General features: G+C 33.3%; 1 protein-coding gene across 1 annotated transcript in view; it reads left to right on the forward strand.

Annotated features, from left to right (window-relative positions):
* Positions 1-13,819, forward strand: part of CSMD1 (CUB and Sushi multiple domains 1) — a 1,107,925-nt gene that overhangs the window by 1,061,856 nt on the left and 32,250 nt on the right. The window contains exons 55-57 of the mRNA XM_017739215.1: positions 6,399-6,587; positions 8,169-8,342; positions 12,299-12,481. Of these exons, the coding sequence (XP_017594704.1) occupies positions 6,399-6,587; positions 8,169-8,342; positions 12,299-12,481 (546 nt within the window). The remainder of the gene's footprint in view (positions 1-6,398; positions 6,588-8,168; positions 8,343-12,298; positions 12,482-13,819) is intronic.

Here is a 13,819-nt window from a genome sequence, read left to right on the forward strand (position 1 = left end):
CGTATTAAGGCAGACTCATATTCATGATCTGTATCAGGAAAGGTGGATATCTTTTGCTACTGTTTCCTTCAGAATTCTTTTTATCTTTTTATAAATGAGATTTAAAAGCTTTTCTCCTCTTAGAAGTGTGTTTCTTAAGACCAGAAATATTTTGAGGGGAAGGTCCATTTGGCGAAGTTGTAAACATTTGAGTTAGCTCACATTCTCTAGTCTGTATCAGTAAGTCCAGGTTATTTGTTAGTAATAAGGAATTCAGGTGGTCTGTTTATTTATACTGGATTTGTACTGAATTTCTAACTTGAAAGGTTTATCTTTATTTCATTACTCATAGATTCTTGAAAAGTTTAATTAGACTTTTATGTCTTATCGAGAATCCAGTATCTACAAAGAATCGCTAATTTTATCGTGTTCTCTTTAGTGGCTATGTCATTTGAACCAGTAGTAATACGTTCCACTCTTCCACTGACAAGAAAAATAACAATTCTGATGGCAGCTGATAGAAAGGTGTGAGAGATGGAGACTGACGACCAATTCTTCTCATCCAAAGATAAAGCAGCTCTGAATTCAAGCTGTTTTCCATCTATGGTGGAGTCAAAGATTCATATTAGCTGAGAAATGCATTTTATTCACTTTTGTTTTTTCCAGAGTCGGAGCCCTTTGTTGTGACTTTTTTATACTTAAATGTCAGATAAACCTAATCTGTTCACGTTGATAGTATGTTGATATTCTTCAGAAGGATAACTTGTACTTGACTAAGTTTCCTAAATAAAGAGGTGAGGTGCCATGGGAGATGCCATATGGTGTCTGAGATATTCCCCTGATCTGGCAGAGATGCCCCTCTCTGGAGTGAAACCAGCCAGGAAATCAGGCAAAGACATTTCAGAAGGTAGTATAAACCTCTTTCGAGGCAACTGAAGAGTTCCTCATCCAGGTGAAAAACAAAGTTCTGATTAAAATGAAGAAAATAAGTCATGACCCCAGAGTTTGTGCTATTCTGACAAAAGCTGTTCTGTTAACACTACTTGCACATAGATGCCCAAAAATGAATTTGCTTGCAGACAACACATGTAGAGGAAAGCAATAGGTAAGTACTTTATCTTTCTTTTGCTATAGTAATTCCTGGAAAAATCTGAGAAGTTTTCATTCTTGTTTATTGTTGACTTTGCATTGATCTTTACTAAAACTCCATTTGCTGGAAATTTTGTCATAATGCTTTCACAAGCACTGCTTGCTTTCTTTTTATAGCCAGCATTTTTAAAAACTTGTCATAAAATCAGAGTGAATTCTCTACTCTTCATTCACTCTAGAGTGTCATTCCCTAAACATGTTCTAGACATCAACATTAATGCAATACTTTTCAAATAAAAAAAAGTTTAAAAATACTGTTGATCAGATATGAAAGTTTATAAAAGAAGCTTAAGATTGTTTCTGTCAAGAAAAAACAGAGAGAGTGAGAACAAGAAATGAAATACTGTGAATTACGTACTTTTTGATGCTCATTCAACTTTTTAACAGAAAGCTGCCCTAGAAGACTCTGACATGATCTTTTAACTTCTTTGTGCTCAAGGGTTTGAATCTACTCAGTGTGAGGTTCCGAAGTTATCAGGGCAGACTTGGAGCATTCTCCAGCTTTTCTCAGAAGACTAAACCAAGACTGACAGAATTGATTTCCCATGTAACTCTTGACAGGTGTCATTGAGAGAAAGCAATCTCTGTCTACTCTCACTGTAACTTACAATTGAGTCCCCAGGGTGAAAGGCAATCGGGGAAAATGCTGCCTTAGTTCTGTATGCCAGCCAACTCAAATTCTTTTCTAAAGTACTCATTACTGCTGCCCTTCTTAGCAACAGCACACTTGTGTATATATTCAAAAAACAATAGCTGATCTTAAGTGTCACTGCAGGCATAATTGTTACTTTTTTACTTGAGGGATGGTATTCTCTTGCATAATCATTTGATAAGACTTCATGCATGCTGCAAGAATTTTGTTCACAGAGCACATGCTTAAATTATGCATTTGGTGACTGTTTTGTATTTCATTCATCACTGAGCTGTCTAAACAGATACTGCTGGTACTGGAGTGAGAACTCTGTATCACACAGACAAATTGATACTTCGGGACTGCAATGTATTCCTAGAACATTCCGTATTTCCGGTCTGCATGGAGAATTAAGTTTTTCTGTTCTCCCTATTGACTTGCAAAGATGGTTCAGTTAGAATTGCTTTTGGATAGCTTTGGGACAGCATATTCTCAAGAAACAAAGTTCATTTTAATTTCTAATACTGACTTTCCATAAGCTAACTTGGCACACTTACCCGTTAAACCAAAGATTTAATTTTAAGCAATTATATTTGATTTTGGTTTATGTTAATAATCTCAACTTCACTAAAAAAAGTGACAGCTCTTGTGAATGCTTGTTAAAAATTAAACCTAGGGGAAGACAAGACTTGAGTAATCCATAGGATGAGAACAATACTTGAAAATAATTGTATTCATGAATGTACAAAACCTTCAATAAATGCAAGAATTTTGCAGCATGCATCAGATTTTTCTTCTGTTTCAATATAATATTCTGAGATTAAAATTGAAATAATTTGAACTATTACTTTCAATGCTTGGTTTCAACTAATCTTGTGCATATTTGAGTTCAATAGCAATGATTTTATCTAAATTGCGGTGAAAAATAAACAGCCTTTGGTTTTTCTTTTGAAAAAATTCTGAAATCATGTTTCACTGTTTATTTTACTGTTTTTTCCTTCACACAGTTTTTATCTGTGCAGTATTTCACTATTTATCACTTTGATCTAGAAATACAATAAGCATTCAATATTATAGTTAAAAAATAGTACTTTCTGATATTCTGGAGTTCCCACAACTCCCAAATGAGATTTCTATGTGACTGATAGTCTATGAAGCCCTGATAAATTGTCCACATTTTTGCTCTGGAAGGCACTTTCTTTTAAAAGTTTCTGCCTGTAGATCTCTACTGTCCTTCCCATTCCATCAAAGAGAATGCCAGAGCATCGGCAACTTCATTCTCAGACAAAATAACAATAACAGCAACAAAACCCAAACCAGATAAACAAACAAAAATCCCCCAAAAAACAAACCTAAAAACCTTAAAACCACCAAACAAAACCACACAAAAATCCCAGCAGAAAATAAACTAAAAATATAGATTGCATGGACGAGATTTTTTTGACATCATAAGATGCTTAATCTGACAAACAATATGAATCTTGTCCTATAGCTTGGGAAAAATCCAGTAGTATGTGTCCTCATGCAAATTTCCACTAGTTTTGTGTATTCATTAATGAAATTTTACTGTAAAAGTGTATGTCCTGTTTAAGCTGTGTATGCCCAGTTTAGAATGGAAAAGTATTATTTTGCTGTAGTTACTTTTTTTGATATGAAGTTTCATTGCAAAATGGTGTACTGATTAGAACATGGATATAGGTCCCAAGAAGACCTGAGCTCTATTCTGCACCAGTACAAACATTCCATACAGCCCTGGACATTCGTTTTTCATATGATGGATCACAATAGTGATATTGTGTAATTGTGAAGTTGGGAATCAAATTACCATAAAAAATAGTTTTAGCTAAATAGAAAGATTTTGAAATATTCACTTCTGTGTTTGAAGTTAAATTAATCTATATTTTTAAACTAAACAGGGCCTGGCATGGAAGCTGAATTGCCTCTACTTATTTAGATGGCTTCTTATTTGAACCAAGTGGCACATTCACAGGAATTGTTTGGAGCATGGCTCCAGGGTTAGTATGGACAGCAGGATCATTCTTCATGAGCAGTTCAGAGAAATTCACCCTGTTCTGGAGGGTAGCAGAGCACAGTGGCATTGACTGGGCCACCATCTACTGGCCTCATGCCAAAGAACATGTGCTGGCTTTCTTCACACTGATACAGATGTGTATTCAAATATTTAGGAATGTATAAATATATATAAATATATATAAATATATATATATATATATAAATATATATATATATATGTGGAAAATTTGAGTTTAAGGATGTGTTTGTACAAGGCAACTTATAACTATGCAGAGGATGCAGGCCAGTTCCAAAAGCAGAGTCTTTACAGCAGCATCTACCCAGCACTGCAGCATGTCTAATTGCCTAAGAAACAGGGTTAATTAGGATGCAGCATGTGTTGCTTCTGGGAACTGTGCTAGTTTCTCTAAGAAAGAATTGCACTGTGACTACAGGCATATGAGCTCATTCAGACCTAGCTTAATGCTTTGGTAAGGCTTCCTGTCAGTGGACTGTACATTTTACAGACTTTCACATGCGTCCCTCTTCTACAATGATAGTTATATTGCCAGTGAAAGAATTAGACTTAGCTGACAAAGATTAGTAACCATGGAAAAAAACCAGTAACAAAGTATGTGTCATGTAAAAAGAATAAAGCGTTTTCTCCTGATAATATTCTTAAACGGAGATTCCCAGAAGAAAGAATTCTCAGAGTTCTACAAAGCAAGTACAAAGACATAGACTTCCACATGCAAATTTTTCACATCTTTCAAACAGCAGTGAGATATTAAGACTTTATATTTTTCCCTGTCTTTTGGGACAGAAAAAAAGTCAAGAGCTAAAGAGGTATTTCTGTCAATGAAATCTTATTTAAACACATATTTATTTAACCTGAACATATCCAATTTATGTATAAAATTTTACAGTTGTAACGCTGTGTTGGTAGTATGAAATATAAGCTAAACTATTATAATGTAAGTGAAATGTAATTTCTGTGGTGAATTATTTCATAGGATTTGCCATAAAATAAATAGGAATAGGAGACTCTAAAGTTTTACTACTGCTCAGGAACAAAAGAAAAAAAAAGGGGTCTCTCTCATTGAACATAATCATTGTACATAATGCCTTTTTAATGCTTTGTGTGCATCACTGTAATACCTAATTTTTAAAAATATATGTGACTTTTCTGTGTAATTGTATTATCGGTGTTTTTAATAACAATTGGTAGATGAAAAATGGGTTTCTTTTTTCCAAAAGAGTTCTTTTCCCCAAATATTACTTCTAAAATAATTTTTGTGAAGGAAGACTTTGGATTCATATGGGGAATTCTTTAGACATAAGTGTATGTTTGGCTAGAATTGTGAAGTTGAAATTATGAACATTTAACACTTTTAAGATCATGGCTTTAAAAGATAAAGAGAAATAAATTATAACTGGATTTTGCTCCAGATTAAATTTTATTATGTTAATGTTTTTCTAAAATCCTGATACTTTTTAGCTGATTGAATTAAATGTCCCTTCAATGAATGAACATTTGCAAAAGCTGCCTTTTTCTAGTGTATTATCTAATCAGCAAATTTAAATTCCATGTATGATAAAACTTAAACTTTTGAAAAAAAGTTATTCAGGAGTAAAAACTAGTCCGTTAGGAACTATGTGTGTCCTACCTCTAAAATTATAATCTTATCTATATTCTTCTCCACTGATTTCTTTTTCATGAAAATCAATTTGAACTAGATTATATACTTGAAAGGTAAATTCCTGTGGTTCTTCGATGAGCTTTAATTTATTATACCAATAATATTTTAAGTCTTTTTTTTTTTTTTAGTTTATTTATACTGTTATCTTCAGAGTAAAGACAGGGGAGAGAAGGAGTAGGTATTTATAATTTTTCATCTAGTTTCCAGATTAACAGACAGCAAAATTGGGTGTTTGCAAAAGTCCCCTCCAACCCAAACTGTTAAATGATTCTGTGATCCTACATTCATTGCAGAGTATAAAATGAAGGAGTGGGATGGGTAAGTATACTTTATATAAAAACTAAACAGTCATGACAAAGCCCATAATTTTTTATGTTTTTAATGGCTACCTGAAAAAATTACATCATGCTTTTCGGTGCTCACCCCCACTCCTGCTCCTCTATCAAATATTTGATTTTTCACCATCTTCCTTCTCCTGTTCTACACATTAATAGAAGAAAATGTTCTTGTTAATATTTGAAGCAATTTTTCTCATTAGAGGAAATTAGAAAAAAAAAATCAGTGTTATTTAAAGTATATATATTCCTTCACAAAAAATTACATAGAAGACCAAACTAAGCCTACCAAGGGAACCATAAAAAATTCCTCCAATTTCTCTTTTATCTTTGAACCAGTTGTATACTTGATATTACGTATCTTGTGCAAGACTAATACAAGAACTGGAGTAAAAATGTAGTATTAATTTCAAAGCAAGAAGATCTAGAGTCCTACTTAGGAGTCAATATTTCTGATATTTAAGTCGTATAAAACCCACAAAGGAACCACATATGAACCACAGTCAAAGCTGCTGGTGAAGTAATGAAAATCATTGCTACACTTATGATATTGCTGTTCTGCATTGGTGATGAATACTGTTTGTCTTGCAGTGGTGAACTGTTCTGATCCTGGCTTTGTGGAGAATGCAATTCGTCACGGACAGCAGAATTATCCTGAAAGTTTCAAGTACGGAACAAGTGTGGCATACCATTGCAAGAAGGGCTTTTATCTCCTGGGCTCATCTGCACTGACCTGTAAAGCTAATGGATTATGGGATAGATCATTACCAAAGTGTTTGTGTAGGTATCCATTTAGTTGGATTAGCATTAAAGAGTGGTGCATGGTTTTAAATCATGATAGAAAAAAAAAACCAATGTAGCCATCTATTAAGGAAAAAAAGTGGACTTTAAGATCAATATATTGCAAACTGTACATCTCAGTAAGAAAACATTAAGACAAGATATCATGCAACTTTCCATTATTAAAAATGTGTTTCCAGGGAACTGTGGAACTATTATTTCAAATGCCAGAAAGTTAATGTGAATTTCCCCCTATTGGTAAATTGTTAAGGTATCTGGAAACAGCTAGGGAAATCTAAAATTATTATTTATGTGTTATAATTTAGAATGATAGTCTAAACCCATTAATGCCTATATCAGATAGTTACATTTTTCACAGACTCATAGTGTATATGTGAGGAGAAGAAATCTGTGAAATGTTGTGTAGAAAAATTTTGCTCAAGAGGGTCTTTTCATAACATCACTTCATACTTCCTCCATCACTTTTTCCTCAGAGAGGGAGGAAATCTGGCGTTTCCTATAATCAGTAAGCTTCATATCGTTAAAAAAACCAGCTTGCCTGAGTTTAATTTTCATTGAGATATTTTTCTTCTCTGATCACCATTAATTTTCTGACCTGATTTCTGATTTTCAACCCAATTATAGGAAATATTAGATGAAACTAAAGTATATTTTAATTTGAAACACATCAGATGATTTTAAAGTTTTTGCTTTACAGAATTGTGATTTTTTACTAAAATTATTTATTTCATGGATTTACACTTATATACCAGAGCAATTAATGTCACTAGGTTGGTGAATTTATTTCTTTATTACTACTATGTACCTAATCTTCACATGACCCAAGCAGTTTCGTTTTGTTTTTTCGCAATTATGCTTTAAATATCTGTCAGTAGGAGTATAAACTGAAAAAGTGGTTTTATTTGCATTTCAGTAGTAAAAGAATTAGGCAAAATACACCATTTTAAATACAAAATGGCTGCATAATTTTTCAGTTTGGCAAGAATATTTTACTGGTGCAAGCATGTGCCTTACTTTTTGTATCTTGGAAAAATAAGTGTGATTTAAAATTATAAGAATTATCAGTAATCCATTTTCCTCTTGCTCACTCTAGTTCATCACATTGCTATAATAACGTTACAGAATAAATATTGTATTTCACTGTACTTCTTTAACTGTACCTAGTTGTAGATACAATAAAGCTACTTATATTATTGTATCTGCAATATACAAGCACATTGCAACATTAGCCTTATTTGGTGTCTTCCTTCCTATTCCTAACCAAAATAATATGTACTATTTGTAGGGAAGGATCATAAACAGAAATGAATGAGGAAAGAAAGCTCTATATTTTTAGAGAAAGGCTAACCTGGATAGGTTAGTTTTATATGTAGTTTTGTGTTTAATCTTACAAATGACCGATAAATCATCTCTAGCAACAACATAACTGAATCTATGTAATAGTTGAAATCCAGAAAGAGGTGTATTATTTGTGGAACCAGCCTTGTATTTAAAGGCTACAACAGATTTTTTTCTGTGCCATGAAAACATCTCATAATGTTGTGCTGTTTCCTTTGTTAGCCATTTCTTGTGGACATCCTGGGGTACCTGCAAATGCAGTTCTTTCAGGAGACAAATTTACATATGGCTCCATAATTCACTATTCTTGCACAGCGGGTCGAAGGCTCATAGGAAATTCTACGAGGGAGTGCCAAGAAGATAGTCACTGGAGTGGGACTCTCCCTCACTGTTCAGGTACTCGTACCAACCATTATCTGAATGTCACCTTGTCACATGGGTAAGGCTAGTCTCACACATTTTTTTAGCCAAATATTTGTTTTGTTTCTTTTCTAGTTATATTTTAATTTCACCAATAGCCACTCAGCTGTATCACACCCATTTATTGAAACATTCTCATAATTATCTCATTCTCTTTGTCATTACTTTGCAACTTCACTCCTTAGCCAGGTGCTGTAGTTGTATACTGCAGTGTGTAGAAGATGCAGAAAAACAGTGCTTCAAACCTAGTCAAGTTCTGCCTAAAAAGGATGCATGTGTTACATTATATTTTTATGAACACTGATTTGTGTAAACAAAGGTTGTTACATCAGAAAATTTTGATTAAGAAACTCCACAGCAAAGGTATTAAGGTAAACTTCATACATTTTGCTCCTCTTTTCACTTGCAGAAATATACTTTATTATTGTGACAATGTGCAAACACCGTAACTGTCTGACATGTTCTTGGTGCTGCCAGGAAGTACAGGAACAGGTTTTTTTTCCCCTAGACTATGCAAATCTAGAAGAAGCCATAAAACATCAGACAGTTTTGTTGAAGTGTTCAGGCAAGGATTGGCTACTATGGACACCCACAGCATATTAATAGGTTTTGTAAGGGAAACAGGTCTACACACTTTGGTATATAAAAAAACAAATACATGAATGGTTTCAGAAGAAAATTTTCTAGTGAGAAAATTGTTCATAATTACCCATTATACAATCTTATAACTTCCCTTGAACTATTGGATGTGTCCACTGTTGGTCTGATGTGATTCAATGTCGTTCAATTCGGATTTGACCTAATTTAAATAGGTGTAAGGTACTTTGAATTATTTTCAGTACTTTGAAAAGTTTTGAATAAGTCTTCATTGAAAATGATCCATTTGTGAGCTGATTCTGCAAGGATGCTGAGCAGAGTTTGAAATACTGAGAAAAGGAACTGAATTTAAATCACTACTGTTTCTTTTCTATTCTCTGCTGCTCAAGGAGGAAATAGAGTCTTCTCACACTGATAGATCTCACTGCCATTGTGGTCTCTATGCCTAGACCTGAAAGGCATCACTGCAGAAGAAGAAATCTTCTCTTGCTTATCTTAAGCTCACATTTATGTCACTTTTGCCCTTTTATGCAGACTAATATGTCAGATCTGAAACTGCACCAAGACCTGAAGAGTCAGATCACAATCTAGTGCTATTAGCTAACATTTCTCACCACAAGGAAAAATCTCGAGTTGGTGGAGGGGAATTTTAATTGCTTATTATTGAGACTCTTCAGATATTAGTTATGAATATGATAGTATTTTTATAGACTCATAGATTTTGAAAACATTAAAGAGCATTATACTTATGTCGTATGGTGGGGAAAATATGTCTAGTGTAACTAAAATATTGTTACTGATGCAGAGTTTAATTTTCTAACTTTGAACACAGTGGGTCACCATCTTGAGAGCAAGATGATTCCCTGGGAAAATGAAAATCTATCTCTGTTAGCTCTATACAAAAAAATGCAAAGAAAAATATCCTTCCAAAAAAACCAAAGAAAACCCTAAAAAGGTATTTCATGTTCCTAAGGTATTTAGAATTGTAAAAAGAAGTACACTTTCCATGTTAGATAGTCAGGAGATTAATCCATCAAAATCCAATATGAATAATTCGTTGTCATATTGTCAATGAAAGAATGATTGTGCCCAGGATGACTGAGAACTCTAATTAGTTTTATACTTCAGGGATATGAAAAACAGTCCAAATATAATCTTTAAAACCTGTAGTCTCTTTCTGAATGGGATTCATTACTTTATTATATATTAATATATGTTTGAATGCCTGATGGTTCTGTGATGGTATAAATACGATCACAGGATTTGCTGTCACCTGGGAACTGTTGCAATGATGGACATTTGTATCTTAGGAATTAATCAATAGGTGACATTTTTGTTTAAAATTACTCACTCATTTTTCAATAATGGATATAGAGTCTTCTACATTGATAAATAAGAGAAAGTCTAGACCTTCATAATACTGTAACTGACTTTGTCTATACCCTTTGACTATAAAATTTCATGGTCCCAGTTCAAATTTTCTCCAAGTCAAAACTAGGTATGTCTAAGAAAAAAAAAATCCAGTCATTCATCTGGAATAATTCCCTCAGCAAAGCCCCAAAGCAACTGAGACATCATCAAATTTTCTGAATCCTAGATCATTCTGCCCTGAAAAATTCCTTTGCATTCACAAGCCAAAGTACATGTGATATATCTGTTTCATGCTGTAAACATGCCACAGTGGGAGCCTGAAACACAGTCCTCATTTTATTTCACACATTTTAAGCAGACAGAAATGTCTGTGAAATAGTAATGTCTCAGAATAAGTGGAAGCAGATAGCATCCAGAGGCCACATCTAGACTTTGGTTTTAGCAGTGCCAGGGCATAGGTCATGGATGACACTGCTTGATCCCTGAGACCATTATATGCTTAGAATTCTCCCCAGAATAATTTTTACCCATCACACCTGGCAGTCCATCAAACAATGCACAAATACTTTACAAATGTGTGTGTGCTGGAGATCATTCTCAACAGTCAGTTTGGAGGCAGCCACCATGTTTTGGAGAGTGAGTTTTACCATACACAGGTAGACAGAGTATACCAGCTGACTTAAGACACTCACATTGTTTACAAGCATGTATTTACACCAGGAAATCTAGGGCCAAATGCTGTAGGGCAGGCTGACAAGAACAATCTATTCTAGAAGAACCTAGTACTAAATGAACACAATCAAAGCCTGGAAGTTAGCCTTGAATTCAGGAACGCTCTTGACCTCCTTTTATGTGAAATCATGATTGCATCCACTCACACTTGCTATAATTAAAACCTTATGACACACGTGTAATTATGCTTTCTGACATAAGAAAATTTTAATTTCTAAATGAAGTATTTGAGCTTTCTCAAAAATTTTGTATTGTTTTTTCTTTAAGATGTTGTCCTTTATTTGAGAAGGGTGCCTATGAAGAAAAACCCATGTAAGAATATACAGACTTCAAACTATTAAAGCATTTATACATATTTTGAAAAAAAAACCCAAAATAGAAAAAACCACCCAAAATAGAAAAAAACCAAAAATAAAATCAAGGCCCAAAACCAAAACCCATAGTTTCAATAGAATTTGAGTCTAGACATATAATTCAAAAGTGGAGAGCAAAGGGTAATATTGCTGTGAACTGCAATGTAGACACATAAGTATTTAGCAGATAAACCATTTTATACCAAAATTTATAATAAATTGTTGATAATGAGATCATGCTTCCTTAACCATCTTGTGTAGTATCTCCTGTGACAGCCACTTTATTTGACAAGGCAGTTGACTGATTCATCAGACTTATGGGGACATCTTTGAGAGCTCTGTCTTGCAACTCGTCCTTTCTCTTCTAAATTTGTAACCAGTATTTGCATAGAAATTTAGAGGATAAGATTTTCATTCTTGACAGACACAGAGGGACAGGAGTATTTTCTGTGGATATATGTATTTCAAATGCATTTCCTAAAAGTTTGAATATGGTTCTCCTCACTCTTGCTGTTACTTAATTCTTGTTATAAGAAGTTATCACTACAAGTTAAACAATAAAATACAATGTGTAGAAAATATAATTTATGTCAGAAAGCAACAGATTTGTTGAACTGACAAAAAGTGACAGGGGTGCTTACTGTGTTCTCAATTGTCTTTTAGCTTTTATTTATATCACATTCTGTGTTTAGGCCTGTATTGGCCTGAAATAAGAAGTAGGGTAAAAAGATATGTATTTTCATCTTTGACTTTAGTTTCACACCTTAATACTGAATGAAAGGAATTGATTTTAACAGAAACAATGCAGTGGCACTATTTGCAAGAGAGTATTTGCACATAATGTCCCTGCCAATTACTCTGCTCTGTTGTGTTTTACAGGAAATAATCCTGGTTATTGTGATGATCCAGGAGTACCAGCTCATGGGTCTAGACTGGGGGATGAGTTCAAAACAAAAAGTCTGCTACGTTTCTCATGTGAAATGGGTTATCAGCTGCGAGGGTCTGCAGAGCGAACATGCCTGCTCAATGGTTCCTGGTCAGGTATACAGCCTGTGTGTGAAGGTAAGTATTGATACTGTTGGCATTTTGACATTTGACACACTTACTAATGACTTTTTATTCTTTGATTGAAAAATGTTGTTAGGCAGAAATACGCTTTCATAACATTCTGCAGAAAGGTGATAGAAAAAAATTTGGAAGAAGTTCATGTTTTGCTTGAATACTTAAATCCAAACTGCTAAAGTTTTGAAATATATATTTGTAAGAAGTTTGTGAGAAAAAAAGTTTAGTTAAAAAATATTTAGGCTGAGAATAAATAATAGATACCTGAGTTAAATGTAAGACTAAACAAATGCTTTTGTTGAAGGTATGAAAATTGAGTGATAAATAAATCTGTCATCTGTTTTGTAACAATAAAATACTTTCATCTTCTCTTTATATATAATATCTATGCATCGAAGACTGAATAAATTATAAAATAAATTTGCATAAATTAATATATAAATTAAGTATAAATTAATACATATTTCTCCACAGAAGTTAGACTAATTGCTAATGAGATATTTTTATGCTGTCTCTTTCAGAAGAAATGCAATGGAGAATATTTCTGAAAATCACATTTTAAAATAAGTTAAACATAATAAAATATTTCTGCATTTTTGTGCAGCTAAAATTGGAAAACAGTAATAGAAGAGTTTGAGTTTTATAATGAATTCTCATTTTCCAAGAACATTTGAAAAGTTACTTCATCTAATTCATCAGAGTTGATGGATTCTGTAGTATCTGTTGTCTCCTAAATGATAAAATGGAAGATAGAACAAAATATTTTTGAAAATATTTTTATTTTTTTACCTACACATTTTATCCTGAGAAAAATTGTTCTTTTGTAGTATTATTCAACACAGATTAATCTTCTGTTAGTGCAGATATCATCATAACTGTATAAAAATGGTAGTGGGCACAGGACCAGTATTTGAATCAGTATTTTCAGCAGAAAATTGAAGTTTTGCAATATCTGTTCTACTTCCCTTACATGAAGACATTAAGTACAGTAGGACAGCAGAAGTCAGTGGCAATTATCAATGTTTGAAATGCTGCCTTTTCCCCCCTTTCTTTATAGTGTTTGTTTTGACCTTCTCTTTTCAGAAAAAAAAAATAAAAACAAGAAAAAAGCCTCTTTCTTTCCATTTTTCTATAATCCTTCAATTGTTTCCTATTTAATCTAAGTAAGGATGAGATTAGGAGGAGAATACCTTTTCGTTCCTGCAAGTTTAAGTTCTAACCTGCTGAATTCTTCTCTTCACCATTTGAAAATTTTATGCATAGAAAGTGATCAAAAACTGATTTTAGAAAGTAATTAAGGTATTATTCCAAATATAAATGGTAGACTAATTTTTAATT

This window comes from Corvus brachyrhynchos, unplaced genomic scaffold, assembly GCF_000691975.1.
Source record: "Corvus brachyrhynchos isolate BGI_N302 unplaced genomic scaffold, ASM69197v1 scaffold136, whole genome shotgun sequence".
Lineage (NCBI taxonomy): Eukaryota > Metazoa > Chordata > Aves > Passeriformes > Corvidae > Corvus > Corvus brachyrhynchos.